At 39.1% G+C, this 23,705-nt stretch overlaps 1 protein-coding gene across 2 annotated transcripts in view; it reads left to right on the top strand.

Annotated features, from left to right (window-relative positions):
• The first annotated feature begins 630 nt into the window (after positions 1-630).
• LOC119724372 (zinc finger protein 704-like) overlaps positions 631-23,705 on the top strand; it is a 45,070-nt gene continuing 21,995 nt past the window's right edge. The window contains exons 1-4 of one of the 2 annotated variants that reach the window (XM_038195394.1): positions 631-1,171; positions 2,695-2,882; positions 15,042-15,157; positions 21,344-21,487. In XM_038195394.1, coding sequence (XP_038051322.1) covers positions 878-1,171; positions 2,695-2,882; positions 15,042-15,157; positions 21,344-21,487 — 742 coding nt within the window. In that variant the 5' untranslated portion in view covers positions 631-877. The remainder of the gene's footprint in view (positions 1,172-2,694; positions 2,883-15,041; positions 15,158-21,343; positions 21,488-23,705) is intronic. The other variant, XM_038195395.1, reaches the window with a different exon arrangement.

Genomic DNA, 23,705 nt, shown 5'->3' with positions numbered 1-23,705 from the left:
TCTAAGGTATTGATAACTGTTATTACATTTTTGAAGAATTCAAAGAATTGAGAAAATTGTTGACAGCTTAAACCTAGTGTCAGTGAACCGACCTACTTATTTTAAACAATACCATGCTCCGTCCTACTTTGCTAAAAATGTTACAATTCCTAATCCCCGACCCAATTCGATTGCTTTCTTTCAACAATTCAGGCCCCGGCCTCGCCCTCCATAAAAACGGGGTATTTATTTCTAAAACTGTCCTCCATTTCTCTTGTTTCTGCGATCAATTTGATCAATGCCTTGTTTTCCACCGTCCCTGACACTTCTTTATTCAGAAAATTGTAGTATTATGTAACATTTCGAGCTCCCGCGAACTGGAAAACACGTTTCCTTGAACTGTTGTTGCTCACCAGTTTGCGGTCATGTCAAAAAAAAAAAAACTGGGCTGCGATTTTAGTAAACAACGGCCTTGGGTTGTGGTTTTGCGCATGACGGCGCGCGAGTGAATGGCCCGGGATCCCAGTCATCCGCACAATGGATATATGCTAATCGCCATGACCTCATTAACATCAGCCAATCGCCGCGGAGGGTGTTTCCCACCAGCCAATGGCGAGGCGCGTGCCATGACCGCGCGCTATCAGAAAGCCGGCTAAGCTCCGCCCACACACAGAATAACGAAATCATAAACAAACCGGCCGGCATGCTATCTCAGGGCCATTTCACGGCTCGAAACTTCAAGTTGCGGTCAGATCTAGTACAACATCGGAATGCAAGAAGTTTTCCACTGAGGGGAAAAAACCTCGACACTTGAGAGGCGCAAACCACATTTCCTCAGACTGTTAAAAGTAATTTTCTGATAGGTTTTTAAAAGTACGAGCTTTGACAGACACCGAACATGTACGGCTCCAAACGTTTAGCAAAGCGAAGCATCATCGGGACTCGCGTGTGCGCGCCGTGGCCCGACGGCATTTACTACCCAGGCAAAATCCGAAACATGGAAAACCGGTCTGTTTACACCATATGTTTTGACGATGGGTACACCAAGGCCTTCAGAGAGGCCGACATCGTCGGACAGGGGTTTCGAGGAGTCGGCAGCGTCCATCTCAAATTCGGCCAAAAAGTCTTCATCACTAACAACGGCCGGGAAATGGTGGGCCACGTGCAAAAACACAAGAAACCGACAAACGAGGTACGTAAGAGTTACGTTTCCAAATCCGCTGAATGTATTGTGCATAATCACATTATTGTATCATTATCTTTTTCTTGTGTGAAACACGTGTCAAATTCACAATTGCATATATTGTGCCACCCACTTTTTTCAATGTAGGCCCTAAATTTACATTTTACTACTTTGTATGAATGTATGGTGCTGCTGATTAAAATTGTGTTTTAAATATCGTATATAGCAATCATAAAATGCCGTTTGATGTTCATTGAAAACATACGCATCGAGCATTTGTCGAGACAATTTATGAATAGGATTTTGTGGTGTGTGCTACATTGTATAATCTACATGTACATGCATTTTAATGTACATGTACATATGTTTCCAGTACTCCAACATGGGTCAGAAAATTTACAAACACATTGTGTTTTGTTTGGTTCCGAATGCAAATTTGTACATATATCTCTGCACACATTGGAAATTTACAGTATTTTTCCATTGCAAATACTATTCGATTTGAAAAAAACCCAGGTACACAACTAGAGGGTAAAAATGTGAAACACATGTTTTGAAAACTGTGGTCCTGTTGACACACAGAAAACAAGTGTTAGGAAAGTAGGTCATTTCACTTCTTCCATATCAAGCCCCAACTTGTTGATGTGAACAGTACAGGCATAAAGAAAAGGAAATCTTTTTTTAAAGCTCCGTGATTGAAAATCAGCCAGAATCAAACAACCATAGGCTTAGCCCTCTTTCCATTGAGCGAGCTTCCCTATTATTTGCTTTCATTCAGGTTTTTTTTTTCTTTCTCCTTTTTTTTTTTTTAAATCCACGAGGCTGTTCAATGCCGCGTGGCCTTGGGCTGCGCTGAAGTCATAAAAGTAAACATCGGTCTCGTGCCTTCCACAACAGACATCAGCCCACCACACGATTGTATATTATTGTTGTATATTCAACTACAAATCTGCTCAATGCACAACAAATAGTATTGGGTGTATTTTTAGGTTCGGAGATGGCACCACCGACTTGTAATTTTACTACTGTGTGATTTGGATTTATTGATTGAATGGATTTCAAAATAATATATTTTGACCATATAATACCATTGAAAAGAAATCTCTTGTGCAATTGGGGAATTCTTTCACATTAATGTGCAGGCAAGGAAAGGAAAGATTTTGTCCCTTAATGTATTGTTTTCTATTTTGGGGTACTTGTTATCACTATAATGTATGGCGTATTTGGGATTTCCCCAAATGTATTGCACAACTACAGTATGTTTGAATTTATTACACCTGAAAGATAATGGACATCTTTTTGTTGTCAAAGATTTGAGATGCAACTTAAAAAATGTATTTTTTAAGTTGTATCTCAAAGGGTATTGTTATTGTTATTTTTTATTATTATTATTATTATTATAAGTTCTAGCAAAAGGTATACATAATTTCAACTTTCGTTGTAGAAACTGTTAAAATAAATGAGGGTCACTAACGACAATTTAAAAAACAGTCACTAATGACAATTTAAAAAACAATTCTTGTAAAATTCAGGTCTTCATCAAGATCGCGGACAGCTCGGAGACCATGATCCAACGGAAGTTGGACGAGGTCCGACTCATGGAGAGCCGCAAGTCGCCCCGCCTCGCCGACCACGAGACCAACTACCTGAAGTTGGCCGACATGAGCCCAACCTCGGATGCCAAGAAACGGAACGTGTCCAGCAGCATCGATGTGCCCAGGTGAGTCAACATCCCAACTTCAAATCCTGCCCATTTGCGAATTTTTAAAAGCCTTTGTTGTTAAACAACAACTAAAGAGGACATTGTCATAGCTCATGCATAATTCATGTATTCATATTCATGCTTCCTATTCAATAATAAATTTCACGCACCAAAATGACCAAGCATTGTCTCAAGTGAAATTTTAGAAATGAACCTGTTGAGATGAAATTTGTAGAAATGTTCCAAAACCAATCTTGAAATTATCAGATCGTGTCAAACAAAATTCCTACGCCTTCTAAATTATTTTCCACATCTAAAATCCATCCACAAAGGGACTGCCCACGTAGATCTGGATATTCAGTTTGTAGAGTCCCAATACAGTACACAGAAGGTCGCAGGTTCAAATCCGGCAGTTGTCAACTTATTATTTTTTTCAACCCCACGGGCTTACAACTTCACCCACGCAAAAACCTTGGCTGTTTTGAGACTTTAAAATTAAAGCATCTTTCATTTTCACTGGTTGTGCATGGTCAACCAAGTTATGGTCAGTTGCACCACAAACGATTCTGGCCAGCTTGACCATAAGCCGGACAATAGTGGGCAGTCCGTCCACAAACAGGCCAGCTGCCCATCTGACCTCCACCTTTTTGTTGCTGCCCAATTGTCATCTTAACAGGTGTCTGTTTTGACCACTATACTACAACTTCAAAGTTGCTTTCAAATTTACCTGTACATGTCGTTTTGAAAACTCATTTAGATTATGTGCTTAAGTCAAGTAAGTGGTAAAACCCTAACAAAAGTCAACCCATCAAACACCAATGGCATATTGTGTTGGCATCTGTCAGGATGGGTACAGTAGGCCTACCCCTAAACTGACAGTCTTTTACATTGGGTTGGCACACCTCCAGAATCACAGTCAGAAATATGTGTGCAGTTTCCCATATGGTGTTGGAATTTGCCAGGATGGGTATGGTTCTTAGTGGATCATGCTAGGGAGTTAGTGTTAAGTGGTTATATTTTTTTTATATTTTGGTCATTGAATAATTGCATCTGTTTAACATCAAATATGTGTTTTGAAAGAAACATCTAAACCATTGTTTTCAAATATCATCCATGTCGTAAATTACCTTACCGTGTTGTATCAAAAAAATGTCGTATTCCAACAAAATAAAGGCCAAAGTGGAATTACATTAAATATTGATTTAAAAAAAATATTTGCTGTCATAAGCATATTCCTGTGCACAATTGCCACGTATTTCGAGTACACAATGAACAATGCGTTTCACACATGCAACAAAAACCAATTTGGTCGTATTGATAAGTTCGCTAATGATCTCACCATTGTAAATAATGGCATATCGCAATGCAGTCTCGCCATAATAGACCTTATTTATCAGAAGCCCTTTGACAGAAACATGGGACTTTGCCCCTCGATCCAGAAAAAAAAAGCAAAAATATTTTCGACGGAAATGGGTCAGGATGGGACGTCATTTGTTGACATAATTCGATAAACACATTTTTTTGGAGTGTTCTCGAACGTTGTACATTGCTAGACATCTGATATTGTTTACTTGTGCTGCTAAGTCAATATTATTGTCGATATTTTGTCGAGGCGTACGTGAGGATAATGTTTTTGCAAACCTTCTAGTTACTGAGGCAGCAATGCTAATTTGATCTGTGACAAAACCATTTCATGTTGAAACATGATGTATTTTTTTATGGTAGCATGAACGATAAAAAACCTGAATTTTGAATTTTAATTTTGATGTCGTCAAATGGCAAACTGACAAACAAAACTGAACAAACATCATCTCGGAATGGAACTGTCACGGGACAAGTCGCCATTTTAGTGACTGTTTAAAATGATTGTCATCATTTCATTAAAAAAATATCGACAGTATTCAGTTTGTGTCGCATTTTTCTCAACCGTAAGAAAATAAAGCCTGACATAGTTTTACCTCGCCCCAAAAGCATTCAGACGACAGAGAAAATGGGGGAGGGGGGGGGGGGATGCAAATACAAAATGGAACATTCCCGCCACCTGTAACTTTTGCACGTGACGCACCTTTTACCAACGTGTAAGGGGATATACCTCGATGAGATCATGTCCGAGTCGCGGTGTTGCGCAACCGGAACTGCGGTTTTGTTTGTGGGCGGGGTCGTATATTCGCCGGAACTGTTGTCAATCTTTGGGTATTTAATTTTACAGTAGTCTACAAACTGGTGTTGCCCCACGAAAACTTGTGCAATCAAATTATTGCGTGCGATGGTAAAGTCATAGGGTGATACGAGCCGATACACGGAATGCCCCGTAGGCCCTATACAAAAAAGGGCAACTTTTAACTATTAACCCTAACCTTCCCAAATCCTAAAAAAAACATCTTCTTTGCAAAATGGAGGATTTTGCAGGATTGAGGCTATATGGCCAAAATGTGTGGCTGATTTCGGAGGATGCACGGTGTCAAGGTCTTGGGCCCGACCTTGTGTTGTTTAAGCTCAGCCGTGCATAAATTTAGGCCTATAGAGTAGAAAAGGATACGCATGCATAACAAACATGTTTTAAGGCATTTTAAACTGATTATGTCAAAATGGGTTTCGCACGTAATGGAGTTTACATATTCAATGCATTGTGTTCATAGTTCGTACGAGAACGGGTTTTACCATAATAATTTACTTCAGAAGTGGTGTGTGCTGTACGTACGCTATCGACAACAATATACAATGTATAGCCGAACATGATTTCATTCTGGTTTTGTTTGGTATAAGTGTTACCTTTTTTAAGCAAAGTACCAGTGTCGACTTGCGCGTCTCACGCGACCTTGCTTTCAGGTCACGGTTTCTGTTTATTGACAAAGGCGATCAATAAAATCGATTAAGAGATTCTTACGGCTTGCCCAATGCCATCTTGTGTTTAACAAGATCAAATATTAAAATGAACACGAAAGATTACCCTGATGAGTCTAATTACAGAAAAGATTATTTTCAAGGTTGTTGCCTTGCATGTATCATTGATAAAACACAAGGGTAAATACCAGACTATCGACGCAGTCTTACCAAGGTGTGAAACGCTCAACTCGTGACTCTCGCCACACATTTAAAAGGTCAGGGGTTATTACTGATGCAAATGCACTGTCGTCTGTTCATGAATAATTCATGCAAATGATGTCCCGTGAGAACATCAGATTAAAAATTCATCGTTTGAATTCCCAATGCACGATAGTATAGTGAAAGAAACATGTTCAACAAACTATCACCAATTTTCATTTCCAACATCATAAAAAGGTTGCAATTCTGGATTTGCCTCAGAAGTTATACATGTGATTCGTTTGCTATTTCTGTCAAGGATGGAAATCGAGATATTCCATTCTTTTTATATTATATAGTCAAGTGCCACATTCATGTGCGATTTTCCCGAAACCAGTCAGTTCCCATTAAAGATTTTTAATATTCCACCTTCAAGAATCATACCAATTGGCTAAAAACAAAAGCCTGCCGCCAACATGTAAAGATCGTTGTTGTTCAATTGAGTGCAATAGCTTAAGGTATCGAAGATAATGTTTTTACACCATTTGGGTGATTAATCATACCACCTATATCCAAAATCATTTACAGTGGAGTACACAGTGTATAGACATGTACACAATGTACATGTACATGCACTTGTACATGACCGTGTAAATCCAGTGTTCAGCATGCAATGCACACTCTGTGCTGGCAATTTACATGTCATAGCGTCCGTTCATGCACACAACGCACGGCAAAAGGGCAAGCCAGCTAAGTCCCCTCCACAGCGAGACCTGTGGATCTCAAAACATTCCTTCTGCCTGACCTTTCAATGTCAATTTACAGGTCGGCAGATCGAAGCATTAGGTAGTTTGGTGCACCAAGTAATACTGCCCCGTGGCCAGCTAAAAACCGGCGGAATTAACATGCTAATTTTTCTTAGTCCGGGCATGTTTGCACACGCCCGGACGCATGTAAGATCGTGACTATTGGTTATTTCGTCCCCCAGTGGTACAGAAAGCTTGTTGATATTGCATTCGGGGCCAGTGTAATGTAAGAAAAAAAGAGTTGATTAAAAATTTGTTCTCGTTTTCCTTTATGGACGCTGGTAATCCTGTTATGTACCAGTCCTCGGGTTCTTTGTACCACTGTAGCGGAGACGCGCACATTCTATTGAAAGAACCAGTTAATGAGGTTAATGGAGGCCCTTATTTTTGCCTTGTAACGATTGGATCTTTTTGCTTAACCACTGCAAATGGTTTGCCCAACCTTCATATTATGAGTGGGATGTTTGTGCAGAATTGTGCCCCTTTTTGGAAGACAGAACCACATAACCAAACAGAAACCCCAAACAATTTCATGTGGGCCTATATACATTCTTTACCACTGACGTGGCCTAACTGTAATAAAACGTATAAGTTTTAAAGAATACAAAGAAACGTTTCGCATTTTGTACCCGTATTTTTCCATCATCTCGCCATCATTGCATGGGGAATCACCCAGTAACCGACAAAAACACCACTATTTCGCAATCCCTCCGTTTCGTGTTGACAAACTCCTTCAGTTCGTGCAAACCCCGGAAACGCAGTTCTCCGGAAGGAATAAAAAAAAAAGTCCCTGGATATGTCGTTCACGGATGAGCTCATCCATTGACATAAATGGTACTGTCCTGATTAGTATTCAGCCCCTCGCGCGCGAATGGTACGACCCTTCATAATTTCGTCCAGTAGGAACGCGTCGTTTCTGCGGGTTTGCGCGTCATGAATTTAACTGTTTACGTGCCATGCGCACTCGACCGGAACTTGCTGGTCCGTGAAAATGAAAGAACGAACTTGCCTTTGATGAATTTTTCTGACAAAGACGACGAAAAAGTCTGGAAATGAACAAAAAACGAGATTGTTCCAGATAGAAGGGATGGGGTTTCGTCATTCATTATACAAACTTTATGAAGCGGCATTAAACCTTGACGGTATAGCTGTGAAGTTGAAAATTGTGAAATATATCGTGACTAACATTCCATATATTTTTTCTGGGTTTGTTTTGAAAAGTCATTTTGCGAAGAGAATAGCCACGTGATTATCTGTTAATTTGATCGGTACATCCTGGTGCTCTTGTTCCATGTGGAGCATCACATCTTTAAAAAAAAATCCCGATAACCGGTTTACAACTGTATTTTTAGAATTGAGGCCACGTTTCCCGCCGAATTATGAACCAGACAACAGACAGCCCCATAACCAGGGAAAAACATCTTTTTATTTCTGATTTTAAGAAGCGATGGATGTCTAAACTCCGTAACATAAAAGTTAGCTTTTCTTTCTGCAAGCTGCCTGTTGCCATTTTCTTGTAAACATTGGTTCCATAATTTTTAACACTAGTGTTAATAAGTGCTCAGTGCATAATGGTTGAACTGCATGGTATTTCTGAAAATATTGTTTACTTAATTAGCTCAGCACTTGGCACAATTCTGAATAATGGATGCATCATTCGTTATGATTACTTTAGGTTTCAAGACCTTTTAATCGCTGAATCGGAAACGGACAACTGATCAAGGGATCAACGGAAACGAATTGAAATCCGCAAATGGCGTGTGTGGAACGTATTTATAAACCAGGCGATTACTTCGCTGAACAGATGCTGTTTTCTCATAAACGAAGCATAATTCAAGTGCTCCGTTTTAAAGGGAACATTTTCTTTTATTATGATCCAAATCTTCACGTAGACAGTCTTTATGTGCTATAGATATCGAGCAGAGGTCCACAAAATCGTGCGGACACCGGCCATTTCGAAACCCCTAATGAATATTCATGATCTGATTTCATACTCCGCGCTAAAATGAACGAACCAGCCAATGGCACGCGCGCGCCTCCGTCCCCCTTTAATCCTCTGCAAGCATTGTATGGTAATGAGGCACACGCAGGTCGCGCTCGTGTGTTGATTTTGCACTGCAGTACGTGCAATTTCGGCTTGGGAACTGTGCCAAGTAAGGCGTTGCAGATTCGATCAGAAGCCGGTATTTATCGTTTGTGCCGGCCGGCCGGCAAAACCGGTCAGTTAAAACGAATGGTAAAAAAAATGCCGAAAGGAATTGGTATTTTTAACCGAGTGCGATTTTTTTTGCAAAAGAGGCAGAGATCAATATTGTGAAATCGAGACTTTATTTTGTTTGTGTTAACTAGTACCCAAGGATGAGGCCTTTACCAAAATGGTAACTTCTTATTAAAATTTTCCAAAATGTTTATTTTTCTCCTTCAATCATGCATGCTCGTTAAGAAAAAATTGCAACCCTCTTTGCTGAATAAATCTGCATAATTGTATTCTAAACATACATGGCCGTGTCCGAATTATTTAATGGCTACGGTCTGGAAATTTCACACGTCTCGCGCATTATAGACATCATCATTCTAGCCGTAACCAAGTGATTCGGACTCGACTCGGGGCCATTACATACTTTTTCTAATGAAGCCCCGCCCCTTGTAGGCGTGGCATTATCTTGCAAAGAAGGGGTGGGGGTATCTTACCAGAAAGGGGTCAACAATAGCCTAAATTCTTTTGCAAAAAATGATTTTGCTTTGTTGCTTTTTAAATTTAAGAGGCGAATTGAGAAAGCTACATTTCGAAAGTCTATGTTTACCTATTGAGGGGCGGGGTTTATGTTTACCTGTTGAAGAGGGGTGTTTCCCCTTTGAGGGGCGGGGTTTGGAACCAACCCGCATACACGCCAGCCCAGACAGTAATTTGACCGCATCAAGAACAATGTTCTTCCGCACGAGCGACAAAACTGCCCGTAATTATGTCACCACGAGTGACACAACATGGAAACCATAAAGTAACTCGTACTATCACCTTCAACTTCCATTCGGTCAAATTACATTTTACTCATCATTTTTCCGAAACGGGTGAATGACTGTTAATGTGGTTAGCCTTGCAGAACAATGCTGGTTGGACTACGTGGTCAAATATTCGTATTGTTGCACAGCCAGGGCAATACTTCATTGATGTTTAACAGTGAAATAATGAGCTGATGACATTACTCGATTATTATTCCGAAACGGGTGAATGACTTTGAATGTGGTTAGCCTTGCAGAACAAATGCTGGTTGGACTACGTGATCAAATATTCGTATTGTTGCACAGACAGGGCAATACTTCATTAATGTTTAACAGTGAAATAATGAGCTGTTAAGAAACATCATTGTGTATGCTTTGTACCGCACGTAGACCAATTTAATAAAATCCGCAATGTTGCGCTCGGATCAAGTGGTCCTCTGAGAATTTGAAGAAAAAACCACAAAAGCCAACTTGGGCCCTGGATTCTGTCTGGTGGGTGGGAAGTGGTAACAGATTACGTGCTGCAAGTGTCGTCTAGGTCTATCAAGCAGAGATTTTCTTGAGTGAACTCCAGCTTTCCGGAATGTTTTGCAGGAAAAAAAAGAAACAAGAACAGTTTTTTTTTTGCTGGAGCCTAGTTTCCACTTTACTTGGTATTTGGTTAGTAGGCTCCTGAAACATCCTCTAGGGATTTTTTTTTTAAACTTTGACTGACTGACTGACTGACAGACTTATTCGCTGACTCGCTTGTGAACCGGGCAGTGCTGTCATATAGGATGACCCCGTAACAGTAATGAATAGCTAAATCTGGCCGGTTGTGTACTGATGCATAAAAAAGCTTCCAGTGAATAGCCATTATTAATATTATGAATCAATATTATTGAATAGAGTTTTATGCACCATGGGCCAGATTTACTAAGCTTTACACTCGTCTTGTTAATTCTATCTCTAGTTAATATGGAGAAATTACTAATGCAAGAAATTCATTATTTCAAACTCCTCCACAAAATTTTCCATAAAAAAAATACCAAGAAAAATATGGTACTAATAGTAATACCAATGAGCGAAGCCAACACGCCATTATGTTTTTAGTCCTCGTTAAAATAAAGATTGGGAGATTTAATACAATTATTTTCTTCCAAAAAAATGCAAATCGGAGAGTGTATTTTGTATGCATTGAAGGGGATAACGTCCGATAATTATATGACTATTGAAAGTACGTTCGGAGCATTGACCTCGCCGTTTATACCAAGAAAAATATGGTAATACATGTAATACCGATGTGCGAAGTCAATACGCCACAATAATGTTTTTAGTCCTCGTTAAAATAAACATTTGGAGATTTAATACAATGTTTTTCTTTTATAAAAATGCAAATACGAAATTGGCATTGTTGTGTGAGGGGGAACGTCCGAAAACTGATACGACTATTGCAGCACGTTCACAGCATAGAGCATTGACCTCACTGTAATTATACAGCGTCCCTTCCAACAGTTTCTTGGAAATTCTTTTCTGGGAAAAAGGCCGAGTGTTGATGTTCAACGGTCGCATTGTGAGCAGCTCATAAACAAGGACCTTCAACTTTATAGCAGAACAAACAAGAGATGCATAATGCTACAAGTTCATTGACTTATCATGTTCATTTTCGCATGAATGGACGTACCACTCCGACGAATTATGCAGCTCTGTTTTTTTCTCTCTGGTGTCAATGCTCCTTATAGTTGTAGATTTTTTTACAGCAACAAATTCTCACCATATGGCGGGGCTGGATGTTATCGATGCTAAAATTTCAGCAACAAAACCTTTGGGTGAAAATTAAAAACGGCAGCTTTTAATATTTCAACGCGGTGTCAAGTTTATCGACACGTTTTTAAGTAATCATAGTTTTTAGGCATTAATGTAGCTGTCGGGGGCTGTTGTTTGTTCTGCTAAAATCGATTGAATTTAATCTAACTGGATTGTCCTGAAATATCTATCACATGCCAGCGGGCGTTGGACCGTTACATTTTGACACAGAATAAAATTTTGAGCGGTTTTGAACATTATCTTTTTCAATTTTTTTTTTTTGGGGGGGACACACATCGGCTCTACCGCAGTGCGCATGAGTGGAAAGTTGCGCCATAATTTGTGATTGGACGAGACGTTTGCCTTATTAACATAAAGTTATTAAAATGGCCGCTTTCCAATTTGACTCTTATTGAATGGAAGTAACAGTAACACAGTCGCATTAGTATCGCCAAATGTGCCAGAATATTGTGAGCTAATGTGTGTTGATTAAAAAAGCAGCACTACATTTTCAGTGTACGATCAATTGAAGTCGGACAATTTATTTTTGCTGTCAATTTTTTATGATCACGCGCGCACCTCGTGTGCTAATTGTCAACAACGGTTGGATGGTGGTCGATGAAAAATGCCTGTCGCTACAAATTTCGGCCGTAAAGAGCTCGGCCTGAAAACATTCCTTTCCGTTAGCGACTCACCGCACGAGAGAAACTGGCACAAAGATAATTACATTACCATGGAAATTGTGAGTGCCCTTAAAAGTTCCAGAAATAAACAAAGATCAATGTTGGCCGTGTAACTAGATCGTTGGCACGAACAAGTGCTGGTATCAAGCCCTACACTGGTCACTTTTTTTAATATCCTTTTTTCACTCCGGACCTAAAACTGTCAGTTATTTCCACTGGGCGACCACGGAAGCATGCCGCATGGTCAGTTGGGAATGGTCAATTTGGGGGATGGTCAGTTTCATTTTGGCCTCGGACCAGGCTTTGTCCATGGGTAAAAAGTGCACACATGCGGGCCTAGGTTTTTTTGAGTGGAAGACATTGTGCAGTGGTGGATGAAATCCAATAATGATTTAGCGTTTCTCGGGAACTACCGTCAATTTTGCTTGAACGATGTCCATTAAATCGAGACACATGGGGCAGAAAATGTAAACAAGATTGAGGTCAGGGCCTAAGGATCGTGCTTGCCAGACATCTCGGGCCATTGTCCGGAGAAATTTGACCACCGACCTGGACTATTATCTCGACTGACTATTGTGCGAACCATGGACTGACCTGCCAGACGGAAGGTTGACAAGATAGTAAATTTAGTGCGAACTGGCCGATGTAATTAGATATGAATGAAGTGTGATTTATTTAAAAAAAACACGCTGCTCCAGTTTTGCTGACTTGAACCATGAACAAAGTAAAGGTCAAAATCTATTGTCAAAACTTTTTGGACTTCGATGAAATTATTTTTTTTCTCACTCTATGTCTTTCCATACACCGAGTGATACATAATTATTTCTCTGTTTGGATGGAAGGACTCTATTGAAATCTTTTAATCTTTTGAAGTTTGAATATTTTCCTTGTTTTCAATTTGAATTTAGGGGAATTGGGGGAGATGTGAAAACTGATTAACAAGAGGACTGACAAAATTCACAATAATACAAAAGTCCTTTTTTTTTTTACACAATTGTCTCTCCAAAATAATTTTTGGAATAGGACATTTTAATTTTTTTTTTTTTTTTTCTTCCCCTTGACTACTTTTTAAAAAGCCGTATTTTTGGTTTAAATTATTTCTTTGTGAGGAGATGGAATTTAATACTTCTATATCTACAAATTACTATATCGACAAATTATGTTAAGTCTGTTAGGCCAAATAAAACAAAACATGTTTAGCGTCCTGCCTTTTTGAAAAAAAAGGAAGGAGGCCCTTTATTTTTGGTTTTTCCCTTCCAAAATGGCTGCCCGACGGGGCTATTTTTCAAGATGGCCGCCATTTTTTTTTTTTTTTAAATGGCTTCCACTTGGACTCGGGAATGATGTACCAGCTTTATATGGGCTAGATGCAACAGACAAAGAGGCCAAAATGATGTCACTGTTTAAATTTTTTTTTTTTTTCGTGTTTAAAAAAAGGAGGCGGCCGCCAAAAAGGAAGCTAAACATTTTTTTTTTTATTTGGCCTTAGAGTACATCACACAAATTTCTGCATGGTGAGCTACTAACGTGCGATACGTGTGTGCGCAGCGTCAGGTGACGACGATTCCTAATCACCTCACAAATCATCTGTATATCCTGCAAGTTGCATCATCTCATCCAACACAACCAAACCAAACCGAATCTCCACGTCAAACCATGAAGCAAGCTGATGCAAGCTTCGGCCAAGCTTGCTCCATAAAAATGAAAAATTACAACACTCCAAACATTAATCATCGCCATAACGTACCATGTACCGTCACTTCTGCACATCTCTAGAGCCTAGACTGGCAACTAGTATACTTCAGGTTGCTAGATAATTATTCCTGATTGAAAAGATCTCTTCAATTTCTGGACCATGGCTTACATTAAATGTTCCATTCGTTTCTGCTCGCTGTGTTGTGTTTTGGGGTGAGTAACACAGAATGAATGGAATAGTCTTAACATACAAAGAGTGTCATGGCCTAGCGGTTAAGAGCACCGGACTCATGCTGTGGTGTTTCAGAGACCTGTAACAGTTGCGTGGGTTCGAGCCCGGGCCCGAACACTTGTGCCCTTAAGCAAGGCACTTAACCATTATTGCTTCGTTCTTCGGATGGGACGTTAAGCCGGAGGTCCCGTGTGTTGTGTAGTGCAATGCGCGTAAAAGAACCCAGTAACACTTATCGCTAAGAGAAGGGGTTTGCCCTGGTGTTCTGGCCTCCTAGTTATACTCCCTTGTGGAAGTCCTATAGTATATAGGAGAAGAACCAACCACCAATACAAAGGCCTTTGTAATTGTATTTTTGGGTTTAGCCGGCCCTTCACTGGTGGAATTACAGAAGTAATGCTCAGTGCTTTTCCGACAACTTTTGAGAAACTTCACAAATTTGCTTAGGATGGATTTGAACCCATGACCTCCTGCTTAGTGCAGACACCTAAACCGCTCAACCACCATGTACAGAGCGGGTGTATACCTATGTTCCCCAATACCGATGTTCCCCGAAATCCTTACCCAAACCCCTAACCCTAACCCTAACCCTAATCCTATGGATTTCAGGGAACATCGGTATTGGGGAACATTGGTATTGGGGAACATCGGGTAGACCCCTACAGAGCTTGCCAGAATTGATCAGCTTTCTTGTTCTGATAACAGTTTTGAAAGTCCTGTGCCATTTTACTTTGCCAATGTGCACAAAGTGTTTAACGTGATTTTGAGCTGCACACCCCTTTAATCTACAAGTCTGTTGTATGATACCACGAATATGTCATCCCAGGCATAGGTTAAACAGTATTAAAGGGACTTGCCCTGTTTCTCTCTTAATAACAGAAGATATATTGTGGCTGGCATGATTTTTAAGAGATTTTCTGTTCTCATTTTCTTATTTTTTGTTTTGTTCTAGTGCCAAATCGTTCAAGGTGGAAGACGAACCCATGATGAACGACGTCATGGCAGCAGCCATGGTGCTGACAAGCCTATCAGGGAGCCCTCTATTGGCAAGAATGGACAGCACCTCAGGTAACGAAAAAAAATAAAATTCATATCAACCCTCATTCCTTTGCCAAATTTCCCCAAATCAGGGGCCAAAAATCTCACCAACCCATAGCTGGATTGAAGCCGAGTTTTCAAAAACACTTCCTATCTGTAGACAATCAGGGGCCCAAATCTCGTGAACCCACACTGGAATTGAACCAAGTTTTCGAAAACATTCAGTATCTGTTCTTTAATATTCCAGTTAGCTTGTGCAATTTCCACCTCCAGAAACATTGGGTGTAAAAATCCTCTTTTACAAATCCCGAGGTCAAATCACCAAGTAAATGGCCCACAGTCTTTGAGCATTGTTTGACATGATAAATGCTTGTGGTAATGTAAATAAGTCAAGGATGAACGTCTTTAACTGCCTCCACAGAAAGACAAACATTAGCAAGTAGTCGGTACTAGCTTTTGCAAACAGATCGCGTCTTCCTGTTTTTGACTTGGTGGTAGACTTGTTCAAGTCCTTCCACGAAACAATCCTGAATCCTTCGACATCTATCAGTGTTGTAGGAAACCAATGGCAAATTCTTCCTGCAGGAACTTCCCAAGAGGCATAGTGTCCTCGGTAATTGACATTGATTAGTCGTCTGTCTTTCCTCAATCCCACAAAATCACACAAATTCCTACAAATAATTGACATTGATTAGTCGTCTGTCTCTCCTCAATTCCACAAAATCACATAACTTCCTACAAATAATTGACATTGATTAGTCGTCTGTCTTTCCTCAATCCCACAAAATCCCACAAATCCCTACAAATCTCAAGGCAGATTTTGAAGCATGCAGGAGTTTTTTTTAGGTTAGCCCCTTTTGTTAAAAATGAACTTCAAGAGGAAATGCGAGAAAACAATTCATGTTTAAAATTGAAACACACACCTGTCTTTCACAATCATCCTCAGATCTTGGCACAGCGCCAAACAACTGTTACAATGTATACATTTCAAGATCAACTGAGGATATAGGCCCTACTAGTGTAACATAAAAAAACACTTCTGTTCAACACATTACTCTAGTTTTTTTTATAAATTCTTCTCAATTTTCTGTTCATTCAACTTTCAAGTTTCAAGGGTATCTATGTTTCCCATCGCTCACAGACTGTGGTCCAGATCAAGTTGCCCATGAAAAAAATTGCCCCTGACACGGTCATTGTTGATGAATTGCTCTGTTCATGAGGGGAAGAAAAATCCTGTCAAATACCAGATGTTTACTTGTCCAGTTTCTGGTTTCAGTTAATAGTTTGGCATCTTGGCAAATTGCCAAAATCATGAAGCATAAAAACATGGGGGCCTGTTTCTGAAGTTCCTTTGGGTATTTGTTGAAACACACAAAACAGTACTTCTATTGTACATTATGCAGTAAGACTTCTAGCTGTAATTGTTTGTGACATTTAAAACCCTGAAAGCACATGTGTAGCAAGGATCTACATGTATAGTGTGTCTGCTTAAATGCACAGGGACAATTTCAAATTGTGCTTAAGTTAAAGCGTGCTTCAGCTGAGAACCAAACCAAAGACATTACATGCATATTTCGGCTGGTAAGCTCTTCGTGCGTCAAAAATAACATCATGCTTTGCAGATTTCTGTGTAGTTCTGTTAAATTATAAAATATTGCTAAGTATACTTTTAGTAAATAAAATTCTCCGTAAAACTAAATTGAGAATCTGCTCACACAAATATGCATTGTTGGTAACATTCACTCAATATCCCGGTGTTCACCTGTGTTTTTTGCTTAGCATATAATGTTTGCTTAAAATGTAGGTTTGTTAAACTGCTTCATGAAATTGGGACCCTGGAACATGTGTACAGTGAAAATACAGTGTTGTACCATGGAGAAATAATTTCTCCATGGTTGTACACAATGTGTAGTAAGGTCATAAAATTGGGGCCCCAGAACATGTACAGGGACAATACAGTGTCAACTGTCATGCACATGTAGTGCTTCATAAAATGGGGGCCCCAGAACATGTATAATACAAGCATGTGAAGTACTACATTTTGTAGTGTACAGAAATGTACATGTATACAATGTATACAATGTATACAATGTATACAATGCACAATTATGCACAAGTTTCATTCATGAATATATGTGAAAACTACTATGTACCCTGCATTATACATGTTAACTATTGGCATATAGGGGAATGGGGGAACACAAACCAGCCGGCCAATTTGCATAGAGATGTCAAGGTCATGATAACACTGTTGACAGAAATCCTATTAAAGGTCAGTAGCACTTGCTACCCCCTCCGGAAAAACAAGAGCAAAAGTGAGCTGTTTGCACTTGACAAACAAATAATTCAATTTATCAAACTACTGTATAAAAGGGAGAAAGATTGCTGGTTGTTTGTGCTGAGAATTGAATGAATCAATTTTTGAAATTGATGAAGTTATCACAGTGCAAAACATTTGTGTTTATTACTTTGGGGAATATCATTACACTTTTAGATATTTTTTTTGAAATAGATGAATTTATCACAGTACAAAATATCTGTGTGTGTTACTTTGGGGAATATCAATAAAATTGTTAATATTTTTTTAAATTCTGCTATTGGAGACAAGGCAGAATAGCTATTTATAAAAAAAAGTGCTCTTTATAAATTGTTTTGACATTTGGAAATGTGTGTGTTTTCCCCCTGTTTATTATATACATCATTACACTTGGCAATCTGGTCACAGTTATTGAAATGTGCCAGTTTAATAGCAGATGCTGCTTAACGTTAAGATCTCGCCCTTTCGCTTCATTTATCTTTTTATCCCGGTTGCCTGTAATTGGAATATGAGAATAAAAATATCTGTGAAAGGGCAAAACATTTGTCATGCTTCGAAAGGTTTGTGTAGAGATCTTTCCACCTCGACTGTTTCCTTCCCCCCCCCAAAAAAAAAATGGGGACCTGTAGCTAGCTACCATTTAAAGCCATTGATTGGGTCACCTCTGCGCGCAACATGATTATTTATTTTTGAATCGCTACCTGGCTTTGTGCATGGACGATGATTGAACACACGATCATAAAAAAAAAAATCACTCTTGTCTTACAACACCTAAAAGTACGCAAAATCTTCAGTGTCACCATGAGGGCAACTTTCAAGCATTTCAACTGCATAGGTTTTAAAAACTGAACAGTAATTTCCCTCTCTTTATTGATATTTGCCAGAGACACTTTCGAATTCAGCAATAATCAAAGCTCATCACCTCGGAAACTGCACATTTGTGGCGCGGCCATTTTGGAATAGGCTGGTTGCGTGCAATCATTACCATTGTGATTTTGATTTCACGATGCGGGATTCAGTAGTATACAAGTCATGCATAAATAATTTGCATACATCAGGAGGAAGTGCTAGCATAGAGAAAGGATGCTAGCTACCTGTCTCCATACTTGAAGTCCGAAGGACATTGGGGACAGGGACCAGACTACTTTCCACCCAGTCTGAAAATGATCTGGAAAGGAGCCAAGAAATGGTTCTAAATAAAATCTAGATAAAAGACCACACAGCCCGGAAATAGACCTGCAGCACAATATGCCATTCTGGCTGAGTGATTTTGCACAATTCCAGTTTAAATCCGCAAACTTTTTCAGAGTAATCCCCCACTGATTCAGCCTGAAAGATGCATGCAACAGCAGGCATTGAATGTTCAGTGGTTTATCATGGATAGTGGTCCTTATTGATCAATTCTTCGGTTCTTCGGAGGTATTGATTAAAGCATTAGGTTTTTTTTCAGAAGGATTTGGGATGCTGTTGCTCAATTCCTTGAAGTGGGCTTCTGTTTGTTTATCACCAGTTGAAGTTAGTTGAGGATTTCAATTCCGGAAAAGTGTTCAGATTTTTTTCTTAAAACAAGCCTAAAATCAAATTTATGATCAGTCCCAATTTTGCGGAAAAAATCGAAATGATCACTTTATCATTTGGTTCTGATTAAATTACTGCATGTTTCTCCTATGAATTTTAAAACTCCTTTTTTTATGTCAAGTACAAGTTTAGAAATTTCTGAGTGCAACAGCTTAATAGAAATTCCAATTTAAAGTACGTGGACTTAAAATTATTTTTCCATCCTCCATGTGGTAAACAGGCAAGCAACTTTTCCTCAGATCTGCTGATTTCTTCGTTTTTTTACTTCTCACGAATGCCATTACAAAATTGAGAAATACTGTACAAAGTCTTGTGTGGTTTGGATTTTCCTTGTTTTTGCTAATTTTGCAGTTGCATGCCTGGGTAAAATCCTTTTCTGGTTATGAACATTTCAAGCATTTTTTTTCAAATGTCTGCACAAACCTTTGAAGTCACAACAATCAAGAGGAAGAGTTTTTAATCCAGAAAAAAATATACTGGAGGGGTTCCAGGAAGGCAGAAAAACAAATTTACATAATCCCAGCTTTGTAAACATTGTCATTCCCCCAAGCTTTCAGAAGCCCTAAAATTCTTATGAATAATTTAATTTGTATTAAAGGACCCACTTCTCCAGAAGTATTTGTTAGAAGAGAATAAGTAATTTCTTAGAACGTGAGAAAAAAGGTTGTTGATCCATGCTTATGAATAATTTAAGAGCAGTACTTCTGAAGCAGAAGGCTGATAACTGGGGCGGTTCAACGAGTGGCCATTGTTTATTAATTCACTGGACACATTTTTATGTGTTCTATATTTAAATATATTTCTATTTATTTATTTATTTTACTTTCCTGTTCTGGATTGAGTAACAGGTGTTTGTTACAGCTCTGGTGCCAAATTTCTCACTTTGTGACTTGGCTAGGGTTCAAGTTAGGCAGAGTGTGGGAGTTTTATTAGTGGTGAATTTTTTTTTTATGTCAGCTTTCAAGAAGCACATACAAGAGATCAGTTATCTTCATCAATTATTTACCTTTTTAAAACAAATATGCGTTCTTCGTTTAACGGTGAGGGTTTGTTTTCAAAAGTTGTTTTAATTTCTGCCGTCTTTTCGTGTTTCTCTGGAATTGAATTTAATCCAAAACTTGTTTTCTTTCTATTATTATCTTCATCAATTATTTACCTTTTTAAAACAAATATGCATTCTTCATTTAACGATGAGGGTTTATTTTCAAAAGTTGTTTTTTATTTCTGTCGTATTTTTCGTGTTTCTCTGGAATTGAATTTAATCCAAAACTTGTTTTCTTTCTATTTCCAAAATGAAATATCAGTTGTGCCAAGCTCTTGAAACCAAATCTTGTTGGAGATAACTATGGTCACGTACCACCGCGGACCCAAACCTTACACTACTACCAGACTTTAAACAATGGTCTAAAAATAAAGCTCTGTTTTGGCGATACATCACATATTTTGTTACGCTTTAATCAGATGGGCCACCAATCATTGTCTGCAACCCAGTCGTTGGGCGGGGTCAGGGATCAAAGGGGGTGTACGTGCGGTGTCAAAAGGGTGGCTACCGGAGCACGTCACTGTCTGCGAGAACCGAAAGTTTAGGATAAATTTAGCAAAGGTCTAGGCCTCGCCGGTTATTGAATTTTGGCAGACTTTGCCAAGTTATAACTCATTGGCCCTCATGACCAAATTGAAAAAGAAAGGAAAAATTGATGTTGGGACATTGCCAAAAACGTAAATTACGAATTTTATCAATGTTATTTAAATACCATTTGTATGTTATGTTGTTTTTTTTTGGCAAAGGTGGACACAGACTGATGGTGCCCTACTGGTGTCACTTTAAAATATCCGATTTGGATAAATTCTGAACGTCAGAGGCCTAAGGGAGTAAATAAAACTCATTTCCTTTCTCAATTCAACAAAAATGCTCTTAAACCTCTTGGTAGACTGTGTTAGATCTAAGAAGTTTGAAGGGTTAAACTTGGATTGAAAATCATTGAAATCATGTGATACGTGGACAGAACCTTAAAACGGTGGTTGTGTTTAAAACTCCGTAACTTAAAAAGTGCATGAGTGATTTGATTGATTCTTGTACTAAAAGAAAGCTCATGAATTGGGCTTTCATATACTAGATTTTGAAAGTGCCACTGATACATGCAGAACTTCACTAAAACAATAGTCCCAACATTTGGGTTTCTTTTTTTTTTACTCACCCTGTATAGCTCATTGAAATACAATGATAGCCTCAACTGTACCAAAATGATCAACATTGGAGAACACAATCTGAGTAGCACCTTTATAAATTCTTCCTTTTTTTCCTTTCTTCGCATTGGCAGTACCATACAGCCCTACCAGTCCAACCGGGGGTGCCACGTCCGATTTATCCATGGGCACAGCGTCTTCATACAGCCCCTCCAGCAGCGGCCACTTCAGCTGGGACTTTCATTCCAGGGGGACGCCCTCCCCAACTTCTTCGACGAGTAAGTACAAATCCAAAGTTTTGATGAGGGTGATTGAAGGACAATAGAACGAGGATCAAAAAGTCATTCATATGGGAGCATCATATTTAAAGGGGTATCTAAATTTGAAGTTTTTGTTGATTCCCTTTCAACGAAAAACCCCTCCAAACCTTGCTTTTTTCAAATATTGTCCCCAATTTACCATATTTAGCTAGTCTGAATTTTGTTTACATGTTGTTTACGGGTACGAGCCTTCTAGACTGGTTCCCTGACCTTACAATTCCCTGACGTCTATAAATTGCACTGTTTCATCTTAAGTGGGGTAAAGAAACCAGACTACACGAATTTTTCTTGGGTTTTCCAGCATCTACGAACACAAACTTCAAACAAGTCAGTGTAACAATATTTGCTATAAAATACGAACCCCCGAATCCATCCATTTCTGAAAATTACAGCAAAAGCAAATGATGTATTCCCTTTAATCTTCAAAGATTGTTTTTTGTTGATAAACCTAAACAAATTGTGCCGGAATTCTTTTTCACTAAAAGTCAGTGTCGCTTAAAGCTGTAATGGTCATCATTTTAGGTAGACCCTTGACTTTCTCTAAATAGGAAATAAGTCAGTGTCGTTTTTGTGGATCAAGGACGCATGCTCCTTTAAAGTTAAGTCACGGTATTTAATCCACCTTCGCTCCCTCAAAAGTTGGAACTTTGTTTACATCGAGAGGAAGCTCTGAAAAATCCTCTGTTCCGGTCAGCAGCTAGAAATGGCTTTTTGCGCGCAAACTTAATTACGATTCAGGAAATAAGTCACTGTAATTCAGGGGTTTGGGAGATGAGAGATCGAGAGTTGCGTCGAACGAGAAGGGCAAGGGGAACAGTTTCCTCTTAAGATCTTTTGGAACACTTCCAGAAGGGGGCTGGATAACAACGTCAAGTTAGCCAAAACAAAAATCCTGAGTTTTTATCAGATCGATGATGTCACGTTTGCCAGGGCAACAGGCTCTCCAAAACATGTACAGCTGTTTTTTTTTCGGAGGAAACGGCCCCCGTTAATGGAGTTCTGTGTTTTTCCAGGGAAGAGAGTTTGTTGCCATCTGTGGGCGTGAGTCATTAAGGATCGTGACGCAGGTCCGAAAAAGAAATTGCGTCCGAATTTTTGAGAAGAAAATACTCAGTTACACAACTTTAATGAAGTCGGCTCTTCTGGAGGGTTTCGAGGCTTAAGATGATCAGATCTTAATCATTTGAAAATATGGAACTACTTAAGATAGGAGTCAAATCTCAGAGTGTAATTTGCATCGATATTTGAAGAGTGGGCTTTTGTATGGAAGTGCGGATGTTCAGGGAAAAAAATTAGGACAGGGTCTCTGATCTAGTTTTGCAAAAGTTTTTTTTTTTCGGGGGGTTGGGACTGATAAGGATTCATTGTTATATTCATAATAAAAGATGTATAACAATATTACATTCAAATAGCCAACTTGTTGAAGCTTGAAGTTAATATTGGGAACAGGCATTCAAAATGTTTTGTAAATATCAGATTACTTTACACTTCAGGAACAAACCCGAAAGTAACTTAACTTTGGACAATTTGGCAAAACAACTTTATGAGAATAAACCTGGGGGATTGGTAGTGGAGCTAAACTTGAGCTGAGCGCTGTACACTGCAGGGTCAGAGGTTACATTGCTTCAAGGGTACTGACTCTGTTGTGAATGGATCTGGTGGCTCGATGGTATACAAATTACGTTATTGGGTCTCAAATGTAGGAAAAACTGACAAGACTTGGCTTGTTATTTTGGAACATTTTAGTTCAATATTTATACACTGGATCAGTCAGTCAATCGGTCAAACAGTCAGTGACTCAGTCGGGGAGTCAGTCAGGCTGACCCTTCAGATTCAGCGATAACGCCTCTATCAATTTTTATTCACTCCATCTAAATGAATTGGAAACGTGTGCTCGATGTTTTATGTAAAACTTGAGAGCGTAAATTTAAAACATCTCTGCTTTTTCGTTCACGTTGTGCACATGTATACAATAGCCAATTTTTAATGTACACCTTGTTTAATCTTTTCATTTGTCAACGTAATGAGTTGAACCATAGAGCAAGGCCAAGATCTAGCCCATACCTTGTATAAACCATAAACAACTTGAAACCACAGATGGCAAAACAACATCAACATGTAATGGCTGGCCTCTGCTATAATCATGAAAAAATAATCATCTACAGTAATGTATGTA

Source organism: Patiria miniata, unplaced genomic scaffold, assembly GCF_015706575.1.
Source record: "Patiria miniata isolate m_02_andy unplaced genomic scaffold, ASM1570657v1 HiC_scaffold_18, whole genome shotgun sequence".
Classification (NCBI taxonomy): domain Eukaryota; kingdom Metazoa; phylum Echinodermata; class Asteroidea; order Valvatida; family Asterinidae; genus Patiria; species Patiria miniata.
Note: the sequence above shows the minus strand (reverse complement) of the source record. Positions and strands in the feature narration are given on the sequence as shown.